General features: G+C 34.9%; 2 protein-coding genes across 2 annotated transcripts; both read right to left on the reverse strand.

Annotated features, from left to right (window-relative positions):
* Window positions 1-1,954: 1,954 nt before the first annotated feature.
* LOC127409725 (tetraspanin-3-like) lies at window positions 1,955-7,213 on the reverse strand. Its single transcript, XM_051644485.1, has 7 exons — window positions 7,058-7,213; window positions 6,302-6,493; window positions 3,739-3,813; window positions 3,541-3,642; window positions 3,294-3,446; window positions 3,128-3,211; window positions 1,955-2,162 (listed from the first exon to the last, which is right to left on the reverse strand). The coding sequence occupies exons 1-7, from the start codon at window positions 7,118-7,120 to the stop codon at window positions 2,070-2,072; spliced, it is 762 nt and encodes a 253-aa protein (XP_051500445.1). The 5' UTR covers window positions 7,121-7,213; the 3' UTR covers window positions 1,955-2,069.
* A 1,957-nt stretch (window positions 7,214-9,170) lies between these two features.
* On the reverse strand, window positions 9,171-10,916 carry LOC127409756 (neuromedin-B-like). The gene is made up of 3 exons (XM_051644521.1): window positions 10,748-10,916; window positions 10,490-10,653; window positions 9,171-10,211 (listed from the first exon to the last, which is right to left on the reverse strand). The coding sequence occupies exons 1-3, from the start codon at window positions 10,914-10,916 to the stop codon at window positions 10,152-10,154; spliced, it is 393 nt and encodes a 130-aa protein (XP_051500481.1). The 3' UTR covers window positions 9,171-10,151.
* Between the last annotated feature and the right edge of the window lie 15,965 nt (window positions 10,917-26,881).

Consider the following 26,881-nt stretch of genomic DNA (forward strand, 5'->3'; position numbering starts at 1 on the left):
ATGTAAATACAGTCAGTAAATAACGTTTTACTATCCATGGTATTATTTTAACCCTTCTGTTATGTTTAAAAATAATGACACCAGTTGATGTTCGGGTCAAAAATGACCCGTACTGAGATTTTCAGTACATTTACAGCACACTTACCTATAAATTATAAACTTGAAAATTGGCATAGGCTTACCTGCATGTTTTCACACTGAATAAAGGCTTCTATAGTAGCATTTTAACTGGAAAAAATGCCACCAATTTGTGAGTTGTGGTACTACACTTGTCCAATAGATATACAGTAAACCTTACTGTAAGGATTTACAGTACTTAAAATAAGCTAATACTCATATTACTTACAAATGTAATTAGTCTGAAAAAACAAAACAAAAAAACAATCATGGTTTATATTCTGCAACATTACAACCATAGGAGGATATTGAAGAAGAAAAAAAAAAGAACATGTAATTGAACAGTAAATACATTGTCAGCATTGTCAAATCAATATTGTGCAGTTGAACAACTACATATAACTAAGTGTGTGTGTGTGTGTGTGTGTGTGTGTGTGTGTGCTCACTACACACAGTTTTGGCAGTATGTGCAGTTCTGTGAATAATATCTGAAAATACTAACCCTATAAAGCTGTGCATATCATATTTCATAAACAATTTTCTAAAACTCTACATCATCAACATGATAAATATTTTGCTGAAACACTGTTGTATGCAACGTATTAGATGTCTACTGCCTCCCAGCGAAAGTTTCTGTACTTCTGGAAGTAAAAGACCTTAAAAAATGGTCGCTGAAAATGATCGCCTTCATATATTTATTTACATGTCTTTTTTAAGTTAAATCTTTGCTGATTTTGATAAAGTAAAAGTAACAATAATGTTTATTATCTCTTTAAGATAATAGAGAGAGAGAGAGAGAGAGAGAGAGAGAGAGAGAGATCGTGAGAGACTCTAGAGACTCTAGAGACTTTAGTCAGTTGGTATTTTGACCAAATCTAAGATTAAGTCTAGTTTTTCACTGTTTTAACTCTTAAATGGGTCAAAAATGACCCAAACATAACAGGAGGGCTAAGTTCTAATGAGGTAGAAATCTGTCCCAACTACTTCAATTTGTTGATTTGCTCTTCATACTAATATGGAATTAAATTGTTGTGTCATTGGAAGTTACATTTTTTAGTGTGTTTTGTTGTGCATATACCATGAAAGGTGTTTAATAAAATAGTGAACAGTATAGAGTATAAAAATCAATAACTTAATGCATTGTTTTAAATTCAAATATTTATTTAAATAACCAAACTATTTGATCAGCATGTCTAGGTGCTTTGCAGTAGTCATTGTAATACATCTGCTGGCATAAAAAGAATGAACTTTTAAAATACTGTATACATGTATGTCATGTGCTGATGAACTACAGTATGAGCCTTGTCATGCTACAGAGAACATTGTGAACTAAGTATGAGCATTAATATCAGTGATCTTTGACCCTGTTGTTAGAGTGACATTATGCTAACTTGTGTATAACACAATAGTGTACAATGAGTCAATGTATGTACAGTATGCACATTTGTCAATCTTTTTTTTTTTTTTTTTTTTTTATCAAGGAAAAATATTTTAAATATGTCAGCCAGTGACTTCAGTCTAATTCTACTTTGGCCTAAAAATACCACTTATAAGAAAACATTATATAACATAACCATGACACAAAATCAATTAGTGTAAAAAGTTTACAGTATAATAAATAACTAAATAATGATTTAAATAACAGATTTTCTGTTTAACAGGCCTAGGTGGCAAATGTCAGTTGTGTTTTAAATAAAAGAGAAATCCTCAGCTTCTTGATTTTATCACCATTATTTTTAGAATCTAGCCTCATACTGGTTTGATTCTAAAAATAATGGTGATAAAATCAAGAAGCTGAGGATTTCTCTTTTATTTAAAACACAACTGACATTTGCCACCTAGGCCTGTTAGCTTGGTTTTAATACTAGTGTAGAAATTGTAAGCCTGCTTCAGTTTAGACATGTACATTAGCTTGGAGGACCAGCCGTTCCCATGATGCCATGTAGTACCACTCAGGCATCTATACCCGTGCTGACAAGCAGCTCATATGCAGGGTCATGACCTCTGCTGCAAAGGACCATACATGCACACTGTAGTCCAAGCATCTGTGCAAAGAAAAGAAGATGATAGTCAAGACAGTTATATTAAGAATGATGACAGAAAAGATTCTGAGATTGTGCTTCAAATAATCTGAATGCAAATACAAGAATAGACTAAATAATATACTGTATAAACATATAGTATATTGATATCAAGGAGTAATCTTTTTGAAATGCTGTCATACAAGGTCTGAACTGTGTAGTGGCGTATTGCACCATTCTTTGAAAAGAAAAGGAAATTAATACATTTGTTTCTAGGACCAATGAACCTGTAATTCTGGCACAAACTAGAAACTAGAAATCATATAGCAAAAATTTTTGTTTTAAATGAAAACATTACATAGGGGTACTGTACAGTAACTGTCTGGCCTCCTTTACGGCAGACACATAATGCTAACTCTACTCAGTGTGACTCTCCATTGGAATTGTATGATTATTTACTACAACGTAAAACTTTTTCAGGTGTTTCCATTATTATGTTTTTCACTCCCAGTATTTACTGTTTAAATTATATACTTCATGGCCAAAATTATTTGGACACATACTGTAAGCACCACACCTATATGTGCTTATTTAACATTTCACTTCAAAACCACGGCCAATAATAGTAAACTAGTCATTCCTTTGTCACTATAACAGCTTCCACACTTCTGGGAAGGCTTTCCATGAGATAGTGGAACATAGCTGTGGGGATTTGTGCATGTTCAAACACAAGTGCCTAAGTGAGGTCAGGCACTGATCTCGAGTGATGGGTCAGGTTTGGGAACATTTTCTCCATTCTACTAAAAATGTTTGTCTTAGAAGATTGTATTGCGATGTGCTTGGTTTTATGTAAATATTGGTAGTGGCTGTAACTGAAATAGCCAACCCCTTTATTAGGATGAGGTGCACACATGCTTTGGGCCATGTAGTGTACAGTATTGCATAATCAATTACTATTTTTTATGAGTGCATGACATGAGTTTTTTTACCTGTATGGCAGCAAATGTTAATGCAGCCAATATGACATACAGCATAATGTCCTTGAGTTTCTTTACTACAAGAACTTCACAACCCTGTAACAGGACATTAAGTTACATTAAATAAGTTATCATATACAGTTGGATGGCATATCTATAGAATGTGTAAGGGCATTACCTCTGGGTAGAGGTCTCCTGGCCGAATTAATGTCCCAGTGCAATTGCTAATGATGGGCTTGCAGCAGCTTACTGGAACACTGTTGTTCTTTGTCTCAGTAAACCAGTGAGTGTTCATCCAATCAGAGTAATTATGTATGCCACAACAGTGGAGCTAAAAATGAAGAGATTTCAAGAAGTGAGGTAAAGAGAGAAATGAAAAGAAATTGAATAAGAAAAAAATGAGAAAAATTAACTCATGGTCTTGCCTGTCTTTGCACATAGTCGATAGCCCTACTGGGAGCATCTGTGTTTGGGCCTTTATATTCATTATATACTTTCTGAATAGAGTGATTCACCACAGCCTCCACCTTTTAGAGAAAAAGAAAATATGCTTTAATGTTTCAACAATGACACTCTGACTCAACCTACAAGCTCATTGTCATTTACTGTACAGTATATCCAACCTTGGCTCTGTAAATATAGCCCAGGACCACTACAACCACTTCTGTGGCAAACACGAGTAGCAACACCGCCGAGAACTGCAGAAAAATTAGATAAGAATAATCAGGAAAAGATTCAGATTCAGAAAAATATTCAGCAGTACTAAGTTAAAATGGGGCTAAAGGCCCCCCAGTGTAAAAGGCTCCTTTGATTTGATTTTCTCCCAAAACACTAAATAGCAACAAAAACTACCATATCACTTTCCTAAACACCTGTCTGTTACTATGCACATCAAAATTTTCCTGATCCATGAGATCATTGCATGTGGTGTCTAAAGTTTGATTTTGAGATTGAGATTTGTTCTGAAAAATTTTCAAAGTGGGCTCACATTGACTGATCCAATCACAATGGAGATTAATTTGTTTATAGAATACTAGAGATGTTATAAAATTCCAAATATTATTTCAATTAACAGGAAATCGTGCACACTTTTCTGAAATAAAACAGTGTATTGAGTAAGCATTATCTTAATTTTCTACTCAAAAAAAGCATCTTGCCATCTAAAAGTTATTTGCATTTTTTGGCAAATTTTGCACTATACCTACTGCCCCTATATCTACATGATATCACTATAAATCCCCTAGGGGCCTTTTACCCCAAGCGTGTGGGCCTTTTACCAAAAATAAATTTAAAAATTGAATTTTAATAAAAGCAACCTTCTGTTATTATTTCTTATCACACTAATCAGGGACGGACTTGCTATCAGGAGCACCAGGCATTTTCACGGTGGACCACTGGGTAACTTGGGCTGGCCCGTTGCAGCACAAGTACTGTCCCATCCTATAGGTGATATAGGCGGCCGCCTTGGGTTCCAACATGGCCACACAGAACCCGTAAAATGTGAGAATTCAATAAACTTAATAAGGTCAAAACAATACAATGGTTTTTATTTTGAAATCCCTTTCACAGTGGCGAAGTTTCAGTTTATGCATGGTTATTCCGTTGCTGAATTCAGAATGGCATAATGCCATACTACTCTTACTATTTCTGCCATAGACACATATGGCATATGTAGTAAGAGCAGTATGGCTAGTATGCCATTCCAAGCTCAGCATGTAACTTGCATGGACTTCATTATTTGACATACAAATCACAATAATGGTGACAACAAAAAAACAACATATTAAGTATAAGATGAGCTCTGAATAATCACAAAATGACAAATAACTGCAAGTTACAACAAATACAATAACAACAGCATAAATAAAATCGGCAAACAGTAAAGCTATGAGCAGTACATAGTCATTTGCATAATTTATTCATACCGCAAAGCATTAATGGGAGCTCAAGTGCGGCTTCTTGAATAATGCTTACACCTGATAAAAATGCAGAAAATAAGTCATGAACAATATTACTTTGTGGCTATTTGAGTCTTTGAGGCTTACTTTGTTTAAAGGATAGCAGAAACAGTGCTTGTCAAAGCACAGAGCTTTTCACTTTTTCTCAGAAAATAATCTGGGGAAGGAATTAAAACACGGAAGATATAAAGATGCAACAAACTCACATAGAGTGAAAATATGAGCAATTAACCTGCAAAGTATCTGCAAAGATCAACACTTTAAGAGGTATGTTATTTATTTATTTTTTACATATATTTATATTTGTTTATATTTATATAAGTACATATTCTGGCCAACTTTGTTTTCATTGATTTTTTTTTTTTTTAAATAAACAAAACACAGTTAAATATACATTTACACATAGTTATGTGGGTAACTGACATGAAATTGTTAGCACTGTCATCAGTGTCCTAGTGTTTGACAGTTTCTTCATCTAACTATCTGAAACAATTTTTATGATCTTGTATAGCTATATATACATATATAATATATTATTATTATACTTGTTGTTTCTACAATGTCATATTAACTAAAACAATAGTTTATTTGCACTTAGAAAAAAGTTGAAAGGTGATTAAGATCTTTAAAAACTTTGAAGAAATGCTGACTTGTCACAGCACCAAAAATACACACTTTCCCTTGTACTTTCATGTACATTTTAACCTAACATCTGTATGTTGGGGGGAAAAAAAAGTTTTAGGACATTTTATTTGTCTGAGCTATAAAGTGCTTATATAGTGCTTTCTCTAAAAAATCCACTCATCACATTTATACAGTGGTTATATATGTTTTTTATATGACAATTCTTGCATGGGACGGGCCCATTGTCATGATTAGCAGTCAATAGAAATGTGTTTTTTTTTTTTTTTGTTTTGTTTTTTTTTTCCAACACAAAAATTATAAATTGAACCGGAAAATGAAATCAATGAGCCTGTGTGTTATGGTGTGGTGTGTTGCAGGCCGGGTTTGGTGGGCCGCTCTGGGCAAGAAAGTCCAGGGCCACATTTTAGTCCCAGTCCGCCCCTGACACTAATTATGTTGCTCCATTAATATTCAATAAAAATAAATAAATTTGTTCGATCTTGATACATTCCGTGATCAGAAAAAAAGCGAATTTTCCTTAAGGTGTGCCTTTAGCAACATTGTACCCTATAAGCAAAGTCAGTGGTGTCAGACTCCAACTTACCATAGCCAGGCCACAGCGACTTTCTCGAATGGTTGCACAGCAGCCAATGAAACCAATGACAAAGAGAAGCGTTCCTACAGCAATAATCACCATGGCAGGGATGAGAGTGTAGATATCCTCAAAGAAATGTTCATAATCATCATATGTGATAAAGACATACGCCCCAATGTAGCACAGTATACCTGCAGCTGCCTGCGAGGGTGCAACAGTCAAATAGTTAATTGTAGTATAATGGCAATTTAATATCCTTCTAAATAAAGATATATTAAAAATATGTTACTCTCTAAAAAATACTTTTGACTCTATCTTGCCTCGTGATCAGCTACATAAGACATGCTATGATGGAACAAAAAAACAGCCATAATGCAGGCAAAAGCTATGCAGCCCGAAAACAATACAAAAAGCCTTTATTATCTAATTTATTATGTTTGAGATACGTACACTAAATGTGTAATTGCTTAACGCTCAGATGTTACAAATGTGCCTCTGTCTGTAAGGGACACAGTATACACAGGACCATACTGTATATCTGAACGTGCATGTCGGTTCTTACTGCCGCAGTATTGCGGTTGGATTCTGTAGCTAATGATGCTTTCAAGCAAAGTCATAATATATTTCTGTCTATTATAATATTATAATATCGATTATAAAACGTAAAGAGTAGCTAATTTTTTTTTTTTATTTTTTTTTTTGAGTCGTGTATGTATGTCATAGTGCCCGCTAACCACTGCATCCGAACCAAACCAAACGACTTACCCAAAAAATCAGATTGAGAAACACTAAAACCGTCTTCGACGAAATAACACCACATTGTCCCATGATCACAGCGAGGCTAGATTTCGTTTTTTAATACAGGGAGAGATATTCACATTAATAGCAGATGCATTACGATCGTCTAGCTCCGATAGTCAACAGAGCATCCAACTGGACAGCACCGGTCACGTGTCCACCTCAATATCGCGAAATGTTGTGAGGAACTCTGTTTCCCATTCGGGATCTGTTTCCCTCCAGCAGATCTGTATGGAGGAACAGTATCTGACGGTAACATTCTCCGCTGTCAGAATGCGATCCCCCATGCACAAACCTAAGCCTACCCTACCTCACCCTACCTACCCTAACCCTAACCCACACTACCCTACCTACCCTAACCATAACCATAACTCCATACCCTATCGGGACTATAGGGGGAAACATATTCCAACGGGGAACACAATTCAACACAATTCCAGAGCGCATAATTTTAGCCTTCATTAAACTACTTTCACAAACTTCGTCTGCTTTTTAACGAATAAAATAGCCCAGTCCACAAGAGAAGCAATGCAGGAAAGAAATACAAGAGATCTCAATTTCACTTGACTGTGAAATCAAACTTATTCACCAGTCACGTTGCTAAGGTTTCTCTTGGCTTTGCCTATCTGTATGCTGGTCTGTGTTTGCTGTTTGTGAAAATTCAAAGGCACAACTGCTCCCACTAACATTTCTTTCCTTCAGGTGTGATTCATTATTGTGTTGTTGATTTGAGTGGTTGGTTTTGTTCTCTTCTGATGTTTTCTGTGTTTCATCAATTTGTTACATTGTATAAACTGTCCTTGATTCTTATTGGTGTATTGTGACTGAACGTGGACTGGCTCATACACTTTAGTTAGAGTACAATAGAAATGATTGTATACAGCATGCATGTGTCATTTATTTAGGTCATAACAGAATGCAAACATCACAACAATCTTACATGTTTCAGGCAAAGAGGGAAAGAGACCTCTGTGCTCTTTTGATGTAGGGCTTGAGTTGTGTGAATGGAGGATAAATCCAGGTCGATGATAATTGTAATTTATAGTGTAATTACTATGTATACTATTTGGTTATTTCAGAACATTTATAATTTAATTTAGTGCATCCACTGGAGAATTAGATGTTTTAGCATTTGATGGAGGTGTTGAACCAGATGTGTGAAAAAGTACACTAAACTAAAAGAGACATAAAATCAAACGTATTCACAATTCACATGGCTAGCTTTGGCCATATGTCTGCTGTTCTGTGTTATATGTTTGTAAAAATATAAAGGCATTTATTAAAGGCATAGCTGCTTATACCAGCATTTCTTTCCTCAAGGTGTATTTATTCTGTTGAACACTTTTTAGTTGGTGTTGTTTTGTTGTCCCCACACGTCTCTATGAATACTCTTCTGATGTTTTCTGACAGTTAAATACATGTTCTGTACAATATGGTATATAGTGTATAATCAGTAATTTCTTAAAACACCATTGGTTACAGTCTAAATACCCAATTTTCCATTCAGATTGAGCTAAAAAAAATTTTTTTTTTTTAAATTGGAATCACTAGTAGTCTCATTACAAAGAGTTATTCCATTTCCACCTGTCACAAAGAACCAAGAGTAAATTCTGACAACTCAGGTATTCAAAAAAAAAAAAAAAAAAAAAAAAAAAAAAAACTGTTACTGAGTTATTTAAAAGTTGGTGAAAACCTCAGATCAAAACATAATAATGTTTTCTTTTAAAATATGATTAATTCATTAGCATAACTGTGAAATTGTGGTTTGGTTAAACTGATTTTGCATGTGTTATTGGTTTATATCATGACAGAAACAATTTGTTTGTATTCTGTTTATAGTAATTATTACATCAATGTGCACCTGAAAGAAGTCAATAAATACAAATATTGGATAGTTTTAAAAAACTGACACTCTTAACATTGTAGTTGCATGCAGAAGCAACTGTGTTTACTAATATTTGTCTTTATTTAATACAAATTATTGAATAAAAATAATACAATTCTGGACATCTTCTAAAAATAAATATACAAGTATAACTTGTTGCTTTTCTTGTGACATGGAGACAGTTAATAGGTAGGGTACAATGGGGCTAAAGGCACACCTTAAGTAAAATTAGCACTTTTTTTTTTTTTTTTTTTCTGGTCACAAAATGTATCCAGACCGAAAACATTTATTTCTTTTGATTGAATATTGATGGAGCAACATAATTTGTGTGAAAAGAAATTATAACAGAAGGGTGTTTTGATTAAAATTCAGTTTTTTAAAAAAGTGGTGAGGGAGCCTTTTACCCCACACTTGGAGTAAAAGGCCCCGAGGGGGGTTATAGTGATATCATGTAGATATAGGGACAAAAGTTATTGGGCAAAATTGGTCAATTAATGCAAATACTTTTGAGACATCAAGATGCATTTTTGAGTAACAAATAAAGATAATTCTATTCAAAATAATGTGTGCACAATTTCCTGTTAATTTCAAACACATTTGGCATTTTATATCATCTCTAGTATTCTATAAACAAAATAATCTCCATTCAGATTGGATCAGTCAATGTGAGCACACTTTGAACATTTTTCAGAACAAATCTATTCCCCCCACTTAAGAAGTGTTAAGTGTTAAGTGTTTTATGGTGGGTCTTTTTACCCCAAATACTTTCATTTCACTTACTGGATAGTTAAAAAATAATTTTAAAATAATTAAAAAAACAAATATGACCTTGAACAAAACTGAAAATGACAAATAAGTATTTTAAGTGTACATAAATGTGCAACATTTTAATTAAATTAGATCAAATTGCCTCAAAATCAAACTTTAGACACTACTCGCAATAAGCTCATGGTTCAGGAATATTTTGCAGTGTATAGTGACAAACAGGTGTTTAGGAAAGTGCTGTGGTAGATTTCGTTGCTATTTAGTGTTTTGGGAAAAAATAAAATCAAAAGTTCCTTTTACCCCGGGAGGCCTTTAGACGTTTTGTACACTATAGTTAATACAATTAATGAAAATGCAATTAAATATTACATGTAAATTAAACTCTTTGAAGATCTCAGTCGATGCATGTCATCACCATTTTCTGTTGCCTTGGATGTAGCTTTCTAATATCTTCATTAATAATGCAGTCTCCTAGAATGACCAGCAGTGAAACAGTTAATATAAATAGATTTTTGATTATCTGATGTTAATCGTGTAGCTTTTCACAATTCTAAACAAAACAGGAGGCAAGCAAATGAATTTAATCACATCAGAAGAACACTCAGCATATTTCATCTTTTACTGCAGAACAGAAGAGGGATCTGTTCCATGATATAATGTGCAATTTAACGTTTTGACAGCATAAATATCAACACAAGGAAGACAGCTGCTCTGAAACCAGATCAAATCGAGAGAAAATCAGTCCTTACCGGAATATTGGGGCGGATCTGTTGCGAGTCGAGGTGTGTTTGAAGCGCGATCTTCAGCGCCTCGTGGTAGAGGTCCGTGGGTTCGACCAGTGCAGCCTCGATGGCGTCATCCTCTGTCGGCAAGTGTTCGCTGTCCACAACACTTTTCTTCCCCATAAAATGACCTTAGGTGTCAAATCACAATTGTCTTCTTGGTATAACTTGTGTTATCTGTAGCACAATAATTCGTAACAAAAGTAAGTCATGTATGTATCTCACCTGTTGCCCATAAATTTCCTCTTGGGTGAACTTTGATCTTTGCAACCTTGTTTCTTAGTTCAGTCAAGTCAAGGCTCACTGACGACGCTATTGAAATGTAAAAAGAGAATAGCACAAGGTATGTGAGGAATCCAGAGTGACAAAAACTGACTACACTAAAAGTAGACATTTCTAAACGTTGTCAGTGTCTCTCTCTCTTTCTCTCTCGATGCGCGAACACTTTACGGTTTGAGGCGCCAGACGTTTTTATATCCCGCAGATGGGAGGGAAGGCTGGCGTGTCGTGTTATGACTTATTGTGTTGAATTCAGATCCGGCGAACAGTTAGTCATACTCAATAACCTGTGACGTTGTCGATCAATTCAAGTAAGTCACACGTTGTGTGTGGAAATAATGCAGACCTTAGGGAAAGTATTTGTCACTTCAACGCGTGCCAACACTTTGCAGAGTCAATTTTCCCTGAAGTGCAGCGGTTAGTTCAGCACCATGGACAACACACAGGCTCCAAGCTGTTGACAAGGGAGAAAATACTGTTTGGCTTCTTTAAAGATTAGGTCACTAATTGGTGAATTAAAAGAATATTTATCCATTATTGTAGCTTTGGTTTTATCTGCCCTTACTTTTTTTTTTTTTTTTTTTTCTAACTAAATAAAATATACTGTATGTCATCCTTTCGAATTAAACAGCCTACTTCAATTTAACCCGTTCATTAACATAAAGGGGTGAGTAAGATGCATAACTAGGAATAGAATAAAATATTAAGAACTATATCAGATGTTACAAATAAAAAAAAAAACAGAGGAATTAATTTTTATTTATTTATTTATTTATTTATTTATTTATTTATTTATTTATTGCCCCATTTAAAAGTTTGGGAATATTTTTTGACACTCTCAGTGGCATTTTTTCTCCGAGCACCCCTTAATTTCTGACTCTGCTCCTTTGTCACACATAATGTCCGAAAAGAGAAATTGTAAGAAATCCTGTGCATTTCATAAAAATGGTTGGTGTAAAAACATGATATTTCTTTTATTATTATATTTTTATTTCTTATTTTTATTGGATTGCTGTGATACTGTTACTGTAATTTTACTTTAATTGCAGGGGTAGATTAAGATTTTAATATTGCAGAAGCATAGAGTGCAATACCTGTATAATAGTTTTGTAGTCTTTACGAACAGGACTTGTTAGGGTGTTGTTTCTTAGCTACCTGTCCTGTTGGTGAAATATACAAAGGTCAGGTACCTTATGAGTCAAATCACACAATATGGTACAACAAATCTGTGAAACTGACTTTGAGTATTCCGGGTTCAATACAAGTTAAGCTCAATCAGCAGCATTTGTGACATAATATTGATTACCACAAAAAAGAATTTTGACTCGCCCCTCCTTTTTTTAAAAAAAGCAAACATCTGTGTTACAGTGAGGCACTTACAATGGAAGTCAATAGGGCCAATTTTTGGAGGGTTTAAAGGTGGAAATGTGAATCTTATAATTTTGTAAAAGTATTTACATTAATTCTTCTGTTAAAACTCATGTATTATTTGATCTGTAAAGTTGTTTAAATCATCATTTTTACAATTGATTTAGGGTTTTAGGGTTTGTCAAAACTATTTTTTTTAGTAAACAGTATTATGCCAAAAGTGCTGTTGACTGAGCTTAACTTGTATTGAACCCGGAATATTCCTTTAATTGTCCTTTGCTATTAAAATGACAGTTCACCCAAAAATATTACTTCTCTCATCATTTTCTCACCCTCATGCCATTTCAGATTTATATGACTTTCTTTTTTCTTTGGAACACAGATGAAGATATTTTAATGCAATATGATTGCTTTTGGTTAAACAGACCAAAATGTAAGTCTTTATTTAGCTGTTCATATGCTCTGTGCATGCGTCAAGCACAAGGAAGTGTGAACAAGCTCCTCTCATGTACGTCAAGGAGACTGGGGATGTCAAGATTTATAGTAAATAAAGGATTACATTTTCATCTGTTTCTCACACAAAACCAGTTGTATTGCTTCAGAAGACATGGATTAAACCCGAGTTGCATGGATTACTTTTATACTGTCTTTATGTCCTTTTTGGAGCTTGAAAGTTTTGGACCATATTGACTTACATTGTATGGATATATTCACATCATATCTCAATTTTTGAGTGATTTGAGAATATCCTCATTCCTGTATAAACATTATGAAAGAACATGGTAGGAAAGTCAACTTTTATAAAAGTTTTGCATCGGGTATACCTCATCCCCCCCCCCCCCCCATGGAAATCAATGGGTTTCCCTGGCTGTTGTTTCCCTCATAGTCTTTGGTGGAGTGAGGAGGGCGAGAGTGAGGTGACAATGGGAAGAGGGTGAAAATGCAATCCATTACCACCAGTAACACCTCTTTTCCCCATGGTTTGATATCCTGAGACCCTAATGGTGTGGCTCCACCAAATGTTGTTCTTTTATATCTTTTTTTCTGCAGTCTGAGACAAATGGGCCAGTGACTCACAAGGGACAGGGCATGTCATAAAACTCAGATGTGTGGAATTAGCTGAAGGCTGATTAATGTTGAGAATTTTGAAGGTGCTAACTTACCCAGCCTCACACATTTCTATGTGATAACCCATATAAGAACTTAACTGTAGTAAGAAGAGTACAGAGAGAGTGAAACCCTCAACCTGTCCTGGCTTTCACCCCTGCCATTTCAACATTTGCACACCTTTTGAAGTGTAAAATCAGAGTGCAGCATGATTCATGTTTTATGTCACTTAATATGATAAACACAATCTAATTATCACTTTGAATTAGTTCTAGCACTTTTTTTAAATAGTTGACAGTCAGCAAATACACATTAGGCTTTGTTTTGTATTTTGACATGATTAATTCCCTCAGATAATTCATTTTTAGAGGTTTTCTATATGTTTTTAAAGCCATAAAAGAGTTACATGAACATTAATAACAATTTCACATCCTGAATACTTAGAGTTTACATTTATCATAAATGGCAACAAATATATGTATATATTCTTGTGTCACAGTGCATTTTATTTAGATGTGAGACAAGTAACTGGAATGGTCCTTACCAACAAATTGAAGAGACATGTCACAATACACTTCAGCAAACTGGAGCATTTCAATGCGATTGATAATTCAACTTCCAAATACAGAGAAGCCATTTTTATCACAAAATGTATCTTCTTTTATTAGTTCAATACTCTTGAATAATAGCTATTAGTATTCACCAACTGTTACAAGAGGTGGCCATCTTTATCTGTACTCTCTCCCCTGAACGAGATTTATACAGCATCTTGCTGGGTGAGAATACCCTATCCAATAGTATAACCTATTATAAACTATTATAAGATATAACTACTATATCTAAATATGATTCTGTCTTGTATATAAAGACAGAATTTTTTGTCTCATTTAAATACAAGATCACATTTGTGCTGTTTTTAAATAAAATGAGATGTCATGGAGTCACATTTGGGCCATGCTTTTGACAACATCATACTTGTTGAATTAAATATTGCATTTGTTTCAGGAAACCTTCAAAAACCTGCAACACTTTAGCTATAAGAAAATTACAACTGAATATTTGTGAGTGAATACAGTTCTGTATAACAAGTTAAACTCAAATGTTTTACAGATGTTTATATTTGGCCACCACACTGTAATTTTCCAATCAGAAAATCTTGCCTCACAGCAAGAAGGTCCCGAGTTCGAGTCCCGGCTCAACTGGGCCTTTCTGTGTGGACTTTGCATGTTCTCCCTGTGTTCGCATGGGTTTCCTCAGAGTGCTCCGGTTTCCCCCACAAGCCCAAAAACATGCAGGTTAAGTGAATTGGAGACTCTAAATTGCCCCGTAGGTGTGAGTGAGAGTCCCCCAGCCACTGGGTGTTGCGTCAGGAGGGCATCCGGTCTAAAACTTGCGCCAAGTCAAATATGCAGATCATGGATGGTCTGCTGTAGTGACCCCTAATGGGAGCAGCTGAAAGAAGAAGAAGAAGAAGAAGAAGAAGAAGAAGAAGAAGAAGAAGAAGAAGAAGAAGAAGTTACTTGAGCAGAATGCTAATATATAGCATATATCATGAGGTATAACTTTCCACCCATTCAGTCAGAGATAATGTGAGATAGAGTAAAAGCAAAACAGTCACGTGAGCATGATTTATAAGGAAATTACCCTGTGAAACAGGAACCATGAGAGCTGTGTAGTATTTATTAATAGTAACCTTATTGTGCTGACATTCTCTCACCTTTTTGTGGAGAGAATGTGGGTTTAAAATTTTGATTTGAATTCATTTTCATCAGAGAGGGGACAGAGGACAGAAAAGATATTGTTGATCTTATTATTGATTGTCTTTTTGCTTTGATTTCAAAAATAATCACAGACATTATTTTAAAGACATACTGCATGTGTTTTATCCTATAACTGTGACTGACAAGAAAGTAACTTTAAACCAGTGCCTTTTTTTTTTTTTACAGTATGTGTAAATCCTGTACTATTAGTAAAAAACAAACAAACAAACATAATATGTGTGTTAAATGTTTTTTAAGGTTCATCTCAAAACTGAATGGCTTCAAAAGCTCACAAAACATTGTAGACACACTCCCATTTCCAAAAACATTGCATAGTGTCCCCTTTTCTCTCCAATTTGTATTTGGAAAAAAGTCTTATTCTTAGACACTGTGACATGCACATTAGTGCTGATTACTTGCATTAACTTTAGCAAGCTGCCAATTACTTTTTAGTATCAAGAAAATCAGCCTTTCCTTTTGTCCCATTTTATGAATATAAAATTATTCAGACTGATTTTGAGCCTTTGAGTGTTTAGTATAAATCCTATCTATACTTTAAAACACACCAATTAATCCCAATATTTCCATCTTCAATCAGTGATTAGCCTGACAATGCTGAGAAAATATTGCCACAACCAAAATATTTCTCTGTCTTATCAGGAATACAAGTTTTAATTTCCTGATGGGATGTTATATGGCAAAGGAAAATATATGATCATCAAGCACAAACAATTAAGTAAGAATGACACAGTAAATTATGAGTAGATAATTAGTCTTAATAGTGAGTAGTGTGAGTAATCTTTGGAACAACAGGTTCTGGCCTATATCTTAACATCTGTCACTGTTTACATGTGGTTGCAGTCATTGGTTACTTTATTGTCTTTGCAGAGATACAGTGGGTAGCTTCAGTTTAAAAAAATTCATCAACTGAACTGACAAAGTGACTGGTTTAATAGGTCTGTATGGATTACCATTGTATACTGTCGGTTTTACTTTGTAGAAAACACCTTTTGAGACATTTTGCTAATATTTACCACTTTGATTGCTTTCTTGGTTCCCATGACAGTGACGTATATCTGAGAGGCACTCAAATATTATCAGAATAATATGTTGCAGTCAATATGTTACACTAATGGATTAAATAAGGGCACACATGGCCACTCGCGTTTTCAGAGGATGCACACAGTTTCCATCTTGTATTGTAAACTAACTGTTGTATCGCCACTTGTATTGGCAAAAATTAATTAATTAATTAATTAATTAATTAATAATAATAAAAATAAAAATAAATGAATTGCATCATTTATTATACTATCGTCATTTCTCTGTGTCCCTTGGCACACCATTTGCACTACTGTATGAATTGCTCACCCTGCAATTGATCATCCTATCACAGTATTGTATTATGCACACTGTATATTCATATATTTCAGTATATTTCATATTAGTATATTAGTCCTTGTGCACTGTACATTGTATATGATCTGTACATTGAGTCTTTGTATATCTGTGTATATTGTATATGTTAATATTGTACATACTGTACATGCGTGTTTTGTGTATTTTGTGTTCTGATATTTGTTCACACTGCATTTTTGATGAACATCCACTCAAGTTTTTCACTACCTGTAGACTCGTGGATATGGTGTTGTGACAATAAAGGGATTTTATTTGATTTGATTATTACTTCAAAGAACTTTAAAGAAACCCTGACAAAATGCTTTTTGCTCATAAGGACTGAATCAGTTTGTGATCAGTTAGCTTCTTATGACTGAGGTCAGTCTTTGTGTCTTTATGAGGTTGGAGCTTTATGTTTCTTTTTATGAGTTAGTGAAGCATGTGTATTGTGTACAACAGACTGCAGAACATACAGTTGGATCAATTACCCACACTCAGGTGGGTCTCAGTGAGAAAAGGAGAGAATAATCCATGCAGCTGGATTATCACCTCACACTCTGGAGAATACCCACCTCTCTTGCATAGGCTGCATCTCTTGACACACCATTAAACCCATTTAAAAGACACACCTGCACTGAGACATTGTGACTCATTTAGACGGACAGACAGACAGACAACTTTGACTGTGTCTTCCCAGATCTGTCATTCCCTGAATTTCAGTTGATGGATAGTCTAATTGTCAGTTATTAAAGGAATATTCCAGGTTCAATACAAGTTAAACTCAACTGACAGCATTTGTAGCATAGTGTTGAATACCACAAAAATTAATTTTATCCCTTTTTTCCTTTTAAAAAAAGCACAAATCTGTGTTATCGTAATGCACTTACAATGGAAGTGAATGAGCCAAATCTGTAAACATTAAAATACTCACTGTTTCAAAAGTATTACATGATTTAAGTGTGATAAAATTGCTTTACAACTTTGTTGCAATGATGTCGCAATGCTGTAAACCCTAAAATTAGTGTAAAAACAAAGATTTAACCTCTTAAACTCTATGGACCTGCCAGCGGGTCCAAAGGGGGGTGCTATATCGTGGAAAAAGTTTACGTGTAAAACTTTAAAGTCTCTGTACATGTACACCAATCAGCCACAACAGTAAAACCACCTGCCTAATATTGTGTAGGTCCCCCTCGTGCTGCCAAAACAGCGCCAACCCTCATCTCAGAATAGCATTCTGAAATTATATTCTTCTCACCACAATTGTCCAGAGCGGTTATCTGAGTTACTGTAGACTATGTCCGTTTGAACCAGTCTGGCCATTCTCTGTTAACCTCTTTCATCAACAAAGTGTTTCCATCCGCAGAACTGCCGCTCAGTGGATGTTTTATTTTTGGCACCATTCTAAGTAAATTCTAGAGACTGTTGTGTGTGAATATCCCAGGAGATCAGCAGTTACAGAAATACTCAAACCAGCCCATCTGGCACCAACAATCATCCATGCGATTATCTAATCAGCCAATCGTGTGGCAGCAGTGCAGTGCATAAAACCATGCAGATACGGGTCATGAGCTTCAGTTAATGTTCACATCAACCATCAGAATGGGGAAAAATTTGATTTCAATGATTTGGACCGTGGCATGATTGTTGGTGCCAGACAGGCTGGTTTGAGTATTTCTGTAACAATAATTAATTAATTTTACAATTGTATTTATTTAACACATGTTATACATTTGCACATATACAGTGAAATTCTTTTTTTTTTTAAACATATCCCAGCCAAGCTGGGGTCAGAGTGCAGGGTCAGCCATGATACAGCACCCCTGGAGCAGATAGGGTCAAGGGCCTTGCTCAAGGGCCCTGCTCAAGGGCCCAACAGTGGCATCTTGGCAGTACTGGGGCTTGAACCCCCACCCTTCTGAGCAGTAACCCAGAGCCTTAACTGCTGAGCCACCACTGTCCCATAACTGCTGATCTCCTAGGATTTTCATGCACAACAGTCTCTAGAATTTACTCAGAATGGTGCCTAAAACAAAAAACATCCAGTGAGGGGCAGTTCTGTGGACAGAAATGCCTTGTTGATGAGAGAGGTCAACAGAGAATGGCCAGACTGGTTCGAACTGACAAACTCTACGGTAACTCAGATAACTGCTCTGTACAATTGTGGTGAGAAGAATAGCATCTCAGAATGCTATTCTGAGATGCGGGTTGGTGCTGTTTTGGTGGCACGAGGAGGACCTACACAATATTAGGCAGGTGGTTTTAATGTTGTGTCTGATCGGTGCAACTAAGGCATATGAGGTATCATTTGAAAGCTTCTGAACTTTTCAGAGATACAGTATAACCATCACTTCTGCATTTATGTTTCTTAAAATAACAAAATAACAAAAATAATCAAATACAAATGTCTCTTTTATGCTCCAATAACTGCTGCTGTAAGCCCCAAATAGCTAAAAACTTTATACCTGTTTATACCTCAGGAAGTTCTCTAACAAATTAGCCATTATTTACTTGTCTGTGAGCTTGCTTGGCTGAATAATCCAATGTTACAGTATATCTTAGATGTCCAGAACAAAATATGTAATCCAGAAGGAAAAGCATGCAACACAAATCATCAAAAACTAGTGATAATAAAATGTTTTATATCATCGCAAATGGGAGGATCTCAGCTTTCTAATGACACCTAGATTGCTTCTTCTAACCCACTCACAGCCCGAGATATTCAATGAAACAACAAAGGTGGTGCATGAACTAAAAATTACACTGAATGTCTATGGACGAGCACATCTGTAAGGGCTAAAATGTGTTAGAGCGCCACCTACATTTCAGATCTGTATATTGTAATGGAAAGTGATAGAGAACAAATTCTTTTTTTAGTGCTTTCTGCCACCTAGTGGAATAAAATTAGACTTTTCAAAGTGAGGTAGAGTGAACAGAACCAGAATTACATGTTTACAGAGTTAGGACAACACATTTTTTTTTTTTTTTTTTTTTTTTTTACACCAAGAAAAAAAAATCTGTTATCATAAGATTATAAACACATACAATATTATTTATGAATAATTTGAGTCTTATTTATTTATTTATTTATATATTTAAAAATGAGACAATTTTTTGCAATTAGTCCACAGTATTTGTTAATGGTGAGCTTTTAAATTTGAGTGTGAAATATTGTGGGCGGCAGCTTAAGGGTAGATTTAAACAACATTACAGTCCAATCATTCAACAGAAGAATGAATGTAAGTACTTTTACAAAATTATAATCTTCACATTTCTGCCTTTAAACCCTCCAAATATTGGACCCATTCACTTCCATTGTATGTGCCTTACTGTCACCTCCATTTTTGCTTCTTTTAAAGAAAAGGAGGGCTGAGTCTAAATAATTTTTTGTTCTAAAAAACATTATGCTACAAATATTGTCGATAGAGCATAACTTGTATTGAACTCAGAAAATTTCTTTAAGGGTAGTAAAGCACATTATAACTACTCAACCCCCAGACTTTGAAGTTCTGACTGATATGCAATATACAGCCTGTATATAAATCCAGTATGAATGTCTATATGTAAAATAAAGCTACACAGCAAACAGCACCATAGGTGGAATAACCTCATCTTTAAATTATGTTTTGTAAAAATGAAAAGAGGTCTTTTAACCAGCCTTAACTATGAAGTCATTGTGGAATACCTAAGTTATTAAACACTGGAAAAAGAACATTTGATCTAACCTTTAATCTTTTATAAAGCATTATCATATAATTAGCCAGTCATTATTTTATTCAAGAATATTTAGCCTTTTCTCCTGTTGAGATGCACAGCGCGAAGGCTGCAAGATTGTTATCTGAATGTCAGAGCTACACGCAGTTCACACATGGTCTGCAGAGCCCGAATATACCACCAGTGACGCCATAGACACACTAGCTGCCTCCAACTTTTGGTGGATAAGAGATAAAAGTTATTAAAATGCCAGCGCTATTGTGACATTTCCGGTGCTTTGTGTGATACTAATACAATTCCTTTTTTAGTGCAAAATTACGTCTGCGAGTCATCATGATTATCACCATGTAAAATCATTATGACACCATAATAGACTTTCACATGGGTCTTCCTTGAAAATTTCAACCTGACATTTCAATAATATTAAACGTTTGAAGGAGTACTTGCTCATGCCTTTTAAAAGCTCAGTTTACCAACTTAAACCGAACTGGAACCATTTTCTCTAATCCTTCTCTGGAGACATCCTGAAACTCACACTCCACTTTGTAGCTTATCCCATTAATGTACTTCATCATGACGTGAGCAGGCAATTATGCATAAGTACATGTTAGAGGTCTATAATTATGTTCCCATAATAGGCATTTGCAAAAGCTCAGGCTAGAATATATATTCATTCATTTGACTAATATATCGAAATCAAAGGATATGACATTGTCTAATGACCAAAGCTCTGCTGGATATGTGAGACTCTGTTAATGCATGCACACTCTTTTCAGATCCTGTCTAGGTTTTGGAATGTTCAATTTTGTATTCACGGTGTTTTCTTTATGTGTGTCAATATTAGCCATTTACACATGCTAAAATTAGACCAAACAGAGTAAAAGACATCTAGAATTAAGATGTTTGATGACTATATTTCCTATCTTATTTTTTATATATATTTTTCTTCTATTGTATGCTATTCTATACAGTTATATAATCTATATATTGTATATTCTGTATATGAGTCAAGTAAAAAAATCTGACTAAAAAATATGAATTTTTAAGGATTAGATCAGGTAGTAGCTCCCCGAGGTGACAAACACTTTCGTTGTTACAGTGTAAGGTTGTGTTAACATAGATTTATAGTCCTCCAGTGTTTAAGGGTTGTTGACACACTCTCAATAAATGAGGAGACTCCACATTGTGCGGCCTGACACAACACAGAAACCCAAAGACCTATAATGCTTCTCGTAATATTTCTCATTTGTTGCTACAATCACTTTCATAATGGGTTAATCTCACCTTAACTTGATGATTATCTACATGAGCATGAGTCTCTTATGCTAACCACCCCAATCTTACCAAAAGGAGAGGCAAAACACAGTGTTTTAATGGTCTGTCTAATGGATTTATAGTGGTGGTTTACATTCACAAAGTTGAATCACGTACTATGGCTTGTTCCGGACAGCTGCATAATGCTGACATTTCAATACTGGCATATATGCCAAGAGATGCTTATCTATAAGCTATTGTCATGTAAGCTATTGTTAAGACTCAAACAGAATCTGAGTCCTTTTTGCAAACAAAATTGTCTCATTAACAAGGTGAAATAGGGTAGCTTAATTGAATTACTCTGACTAGCATGATGATTTAATTGTCTATTCTAGTTTGTGAACCAAAGTCAAAATCCACCAACGTAAAGAAGACTTATGTGCTCTTTGGATGGCCTGTAAGCACATGTAAGCTTAGTAATTGAAAGGAATTTGTTATCTCTGTCTGCTGTTATCAGGGGAATTTGTCTTTAATTTGGTAGCTTGACAGCAGAGCTTCTTAGAAACGCTTTCACTTGTAGCTCCCCTAAACTTTAATAATGTGACCTACTACATTATTTAAACCATTCGGTCTAAAAGGCAAGGTTAAAGATTGGTTACCTGCTTCTTCTATAGTAACATTATCTGGCTTGTATTGCCTATAAAATCTTTTCTATAACTGCAGTGTGAGAGAAGATGTCCTATAAGATCTGATAATATAAATTTAAATATTAGAAGAAATGCCATCTCAGCATTTCATACAAAATCAAACAAATGTATCCAACAAAAGAATCACTGCTCTGTGTTTACCATGTACGCTAACTGTTTTGGCTTTAGTTTCCAAACAAGGCATTCTATCCTCTGTACTAAATTTACTTAAAAAAGAATCCATACAGAATAATAGGTTTTTACATTTTATTTTTAAATAGCAGAATATGTATTATGAAGCGCAATGAAATTTTATTAGTGTTGCGTAAGGTGTTTTTTAAAGTTAAAGATTATAAATTAAATCATATTCTAACATATATTTTTTTACATTTTCAGGATTTTCAGGAAACACATTATGTATATCTAAATCAACTGCAAAGAATATACTCTAAAAAGGTCATTCATAATTTATGTTAACGTCATATATATATATATATATATTTAGATATATATATTAAACTCTTATTTACAAAGTTACTAGTCTGCCAACAGTATCATACTCCCTTTAGAGACAAAAACCTCTGAGGCTTATACAATTAATTTTGTCAAAGATCACTGAATAACAGAAGATTAGGTAATGCCTCTGGATTTACATATTTCATTTAAAATGTATCAAAAGGTTGTTTTTGACTTGGCAAAAACATCTACAGTCAATAGGTACACTCTGGTAGTAAGTGGCCTCAGCAGCTTTTTTTTAAGGCAGTTCAGCAGGTTGCCTTCTCATGCAATAACAGACAAGCCCTGTCCATTATTTATTTGGTTTTTCTTATGTCTTCCTATGGTACCTACAGTATGTTTTGAACTAGCTACGAGATACTTTGGGGCTCTTTGTGGCCTTGCGCTGAGTCTGAGGACTGGAGGAGCTGGAAACTGTTCTTCTTTGTTGTAGCGGGCTGCTTGAGCCTCTAGATCTGGTTGGAGTCTGAAGTGTCTCTGGGGCATAGAGAGGTTTGAGGTTTAAGAGACCACAGAAGTAATTACACTGATGCTGAGTGTGGAACAGCTCAAAAACCTTTGGATTAGCCTCACAGGGGAATCCTTGATACCTGCATCAGAAAAAGAAAAAAAAATATCTGTAATTACTATAGAAAGAGATCTGATATTTAACTATATGTGATTGTTAAAGCAATTAATCACATATGCAATTTCAACATGTCAGTATTGTATGAAGTACAAGGTTAACATCATAAAACTACATTTATTATTCTTGGAGGAAGTAATCAAGGAAATATTTATAGGTACCCACCCCTTTGACTTGGTTGCTATTCCAATATTTGTTAATAATGTATCAACTCCTGCAACATGAACATGAAAGAAAAACAACAGGATCATCAAGTCATCAGTTAAACTAAAACTAGTGCAAATAAATGTTTAATGAGATTTTTTTCTCTAATTTACCTTCAAGTCTGGAGAACAGCACATTGCCATTGGTCCACTGGTGGACCCAGTGCTGGAGAGAAGAACACTTTTTTGTCACCTCTGACTTGTCGTTAAATACCAGTGACCCAGTGTGGTCCAATCGGCAATACCGCAAATACACTCCTTTAAGCTCCGCCTCAACTGTTGCATAAGGAACAGTGCTTGCTGGCCGGTACAGGAAGTATAGAGGGATTACCCTGAAAAACATATATAGTCACTGTGACAGCTGTACTAGCTATCACATGGGATCAACAACAGTGTTGTGTCCAACTACAAAGTAATTCGTTACAGTAATCAAATTAATTTTTAGTCAATAAAATTGAACACATTACATCTTAAATTCATGTAATCTGATTACAGTTACTACATTTCAAATAAAGTGATTTAGAAAGTAATTTAAAAGTAAAATAATTAGTAATGTGATTACTTTTTTAAATAAGTAATAAGTAAAGTAATCTGAATATATTTTTAGAGAAGTAATTAGTCATTTGTAGTGGATTGCTTATTTTGAGTAACTTACCCAACACTGATCAACTAGGATCGTCAGATGCTGTTTGATCTTGATATACTTTATTAAAACAACTGAACAAAATCATGAGCTTAGTGCACAGCTTTGAAAGAGAAGTGGGGGAAAAAGCACACTCACTCCAATGCTGGACCAAAGCTTTCTATCACTCTTGTCTCTGCAGTAAAGATCTTGACGTATTCTCTTGCCATGTTCTGAATTTTACAGTCCTGAAGATAAATATTAGTAATAGTTTAGTATTAATAATGATAATGAAAATGTGTTGGGAAAAAGAACTTTGAAACATTATGAATATTGTGTGCTAACGTTTCATTGAGCAATTTTTATCCAACAAAACTTTATTTAGACATAAAAAAATAAAAAAAATAAAACTGTCATCAGTCACCTGTTTGGTTATTTGGAGATTCCTTTCAGCCAAAACACTCTCCTCTCTACTCTCGTATGCAATAGGGCTCCGCACTTTCATAAAACATGAGCTGCCTGACTCAAACACTGGATCTAACCCGTAGATCACCTTCAGCCGTTTGGTTTTATGCTCACATCCCATTCCGACCTGAGCTTCTTCTGTTGTGACACGGCCAAAGAACTTTGAACCCCAACAGCCTGCATCAGCAAGACCTTTACTGAAGATCAGAGGCGTCATCTCAATCTCCTCCCCAACTAAATGCATGTGAGAGAGAGAGTGAAACAGTAAAAGAGAAAGAGAGTAGTATGTATGTACTCAAGCGTAAACACAAAAGACCGACAGCTGCTGTTTTTCTTTCTACCTTCTTGGAGCTTCTCACGCAGGAACGTATTGGAAAGAACTGTCAATATATGTAACAGAAAACAAGAAAAAATTAGAAAATCTGCAGGATTATTGTAGTCACAATGGATAATTGTATAATTTACATATAGGTTCTTATTAAAGTAACATATTTTTGTGCAGAAGAATATAAGATGAGCTGCCTATAAGTGTAAGAAGTAAAAGAGCTGAGAAAATCAGTGAACAACAACAACAAAAAAGTCACAAATAGATAATTTAAATACAGTATATAAATGATCCATTGTTTCAATTTATTAAAGGCCTACTTTCTGCACTGAGATGATACTCTGTAGAATCTTTGCCATATTCATTGGTGATGGTACATCTGTAAATGCCACAGTCTCTTTTGGACATCTGCACAATGGCCAAGCACACCTGAGTCTCATCTCCTGCACTGGAACAGAAAACAAAGCAATAAATCAGAATTATTGTAAGAACAATTGTATACTAACATGCTAAATACATCATAACAGCAAAAAAAAAAAAGTTTAGCAGAAATAAAGGGCAGCATAAACTGTAATCAACAGCCTGCCACAATTTTATGGGAGTAACAATCCACACTGGTGCTGATATAACAACTTCAACACAACAATGAAAACAGATACTGAAAGCCATTAATATAAAATAAATATCAGGTTAAAAGAGCTACTCAAAACCCTGTATAGGAAATTATTGTGGATATCATTAGGGGTCAGTAAAACTTTCTTACTGCATACCTTCTCTTTATCTCAGCGATCTCCACCTCATCCTTGTACCACCTTATTGTTGAGTCATTTAGTATGTTGAAAAACTGACACCAGAGTTTGAGATGCCCAGTGGCATCAAACACCTCTGGACGGATTTTACGAATAACCTGTGGAACTGCAGAGAGTGAGAGAGAGAGAGAGAGAGAGAGAGAGAGAGAGAGAGAGAGAGAGAGGAATAGCATTGGGAGAACATAAAGTACGAAGATGGTTAGAATTCAAGGCGATTAAATTTACTAAATTAAAGTTGCAGTTCAGCGACTTTACGAAGGCTGTGTCTAGAAATTGACACGCAGGCAGCCAAAATCTCCTTGGAGTTTAATTTGCTGTTAATAAGATTAGGGGTGTTTCTCATTTTTTAAATTGTGCATCCTCATTTCCTTTCCTTTCTTCCTTTCGATGCTGCGTGAACTGTGTGACTGTGAATGACTGAACACATGACAGCCAGCACTTCTTTCTTGTGTTTACGGACAAGACATTATGAGGCAAAGAAGAAGACATAAGTCAGCGATTTCGCGCCAAATCCGACCTGACAGCTCAAAATACAAATAATTTTTATAGGCTTACCGAAATGAATCGGGGTAAGATAAGGACATTGTTTTAAACACTGATTGTTTATGTACTTAATCATTAATGGCAATTTGTTCATCTTTAACCAACAAATCTTACATAGTGCAGCTTTAAAGATTACAAGGACAAGGATTTTTTTATTTTTTTAAAGAAAAAATTATGCATGAATCGTTTAGAATTAAACCAGTAATGTGCATTAAGAAAATAAATAGGGTCAATTTTGATTTAATACCCACTTTAAATTAGAAGAATTTTTGCATTGTTCTGGTCCTTTTTCAAATTATCATAGTCTATTCAAATAGAAATGTATCTAAAACTTTAACAGCATTACATTTATGCAAATGTTGCTGTAAGGACGGTCACTGATAATAGACCCATTCCCATTGGCTGCATGTATTCTGGCTGCATTCACGAAAGTTAATATAATGCAACCACAGATGCAGAAGAACCCACTTCATTTACGTGCGCAACTCGTGCACCTGTCTTGGGTTATTGAGTGGAAACAAGATCATTTCCCTTAAAACTGCAACCAGTTTGAACCAGAACTACCATCACACCCGAAAGTTATCATATTATAAATGCACCTGTTTGACATAGGCTACTTGATGTCACACATTGTTTTATACACAAATTAATTTTCATATTTGAAATTTCATTATTGTTAACTTATAAC

Source organism: Myxocyprinus asiaticus, chromosome 2, assembly GCF_019703515.2.
Source record: "Myxocyprinus asiaticus isolate MX2 ecotype Aquarium Trade chromosome 2, UBuf_Myxa_2, whole genome shotgun sequence".
In the NCBI taxonomy this organism is placed as follows: domain Eukaryota; kingdom Metazoa; phylum Chordata; class Actinopteri; order Cypriniformes; family Catostomidae; genus Myxocyprinus; species Myxocyprinus asiaticus.

Coding starts and splice junctions, on each gene's coding strand:
- LOC127409725 (XM_051644485.1), bottom strand. CDS start 7,120: ATGGGACAATGTGGTGTTATTTCGTCGAAGACGGTTTTAGTGTTTCTC. Junction 6,494..7,057: donor TTCTCAATCTGATTTTTTGG/GTAAGTCGTTTG, acceptor GCACCCTCGCAG/GCAGCTGCAGGTATACTGTG. Junction 2,163..3,127: donor TAACATTTGCTGCCATACAG/GTAAAAAAACTC, acceptor TTCTTTGCACAG/ATGCTTGGACTACAGTGTGC.
- LOC127409756 (XM_051644521.1), bottom strand. CDS start 10,916: ATGTCTACTTTTAGTGTAGTCAGTTTTTGTCACTCTGGATTCCTCACA. Junction 10,654..10,747: donor AGGAAATTTATGGGCAACAG/GTGAGATACATA, acceptor TTGACACCTAAG/GTCATTTTATGGGGAAGAAA. Junction 10,212..10,489: donor AGATCCGCCCCAATATTCCG/GTAAGGACTGAT, acceptor TGGTCATTCTAG/GAGACTGCATTATTAATGAA.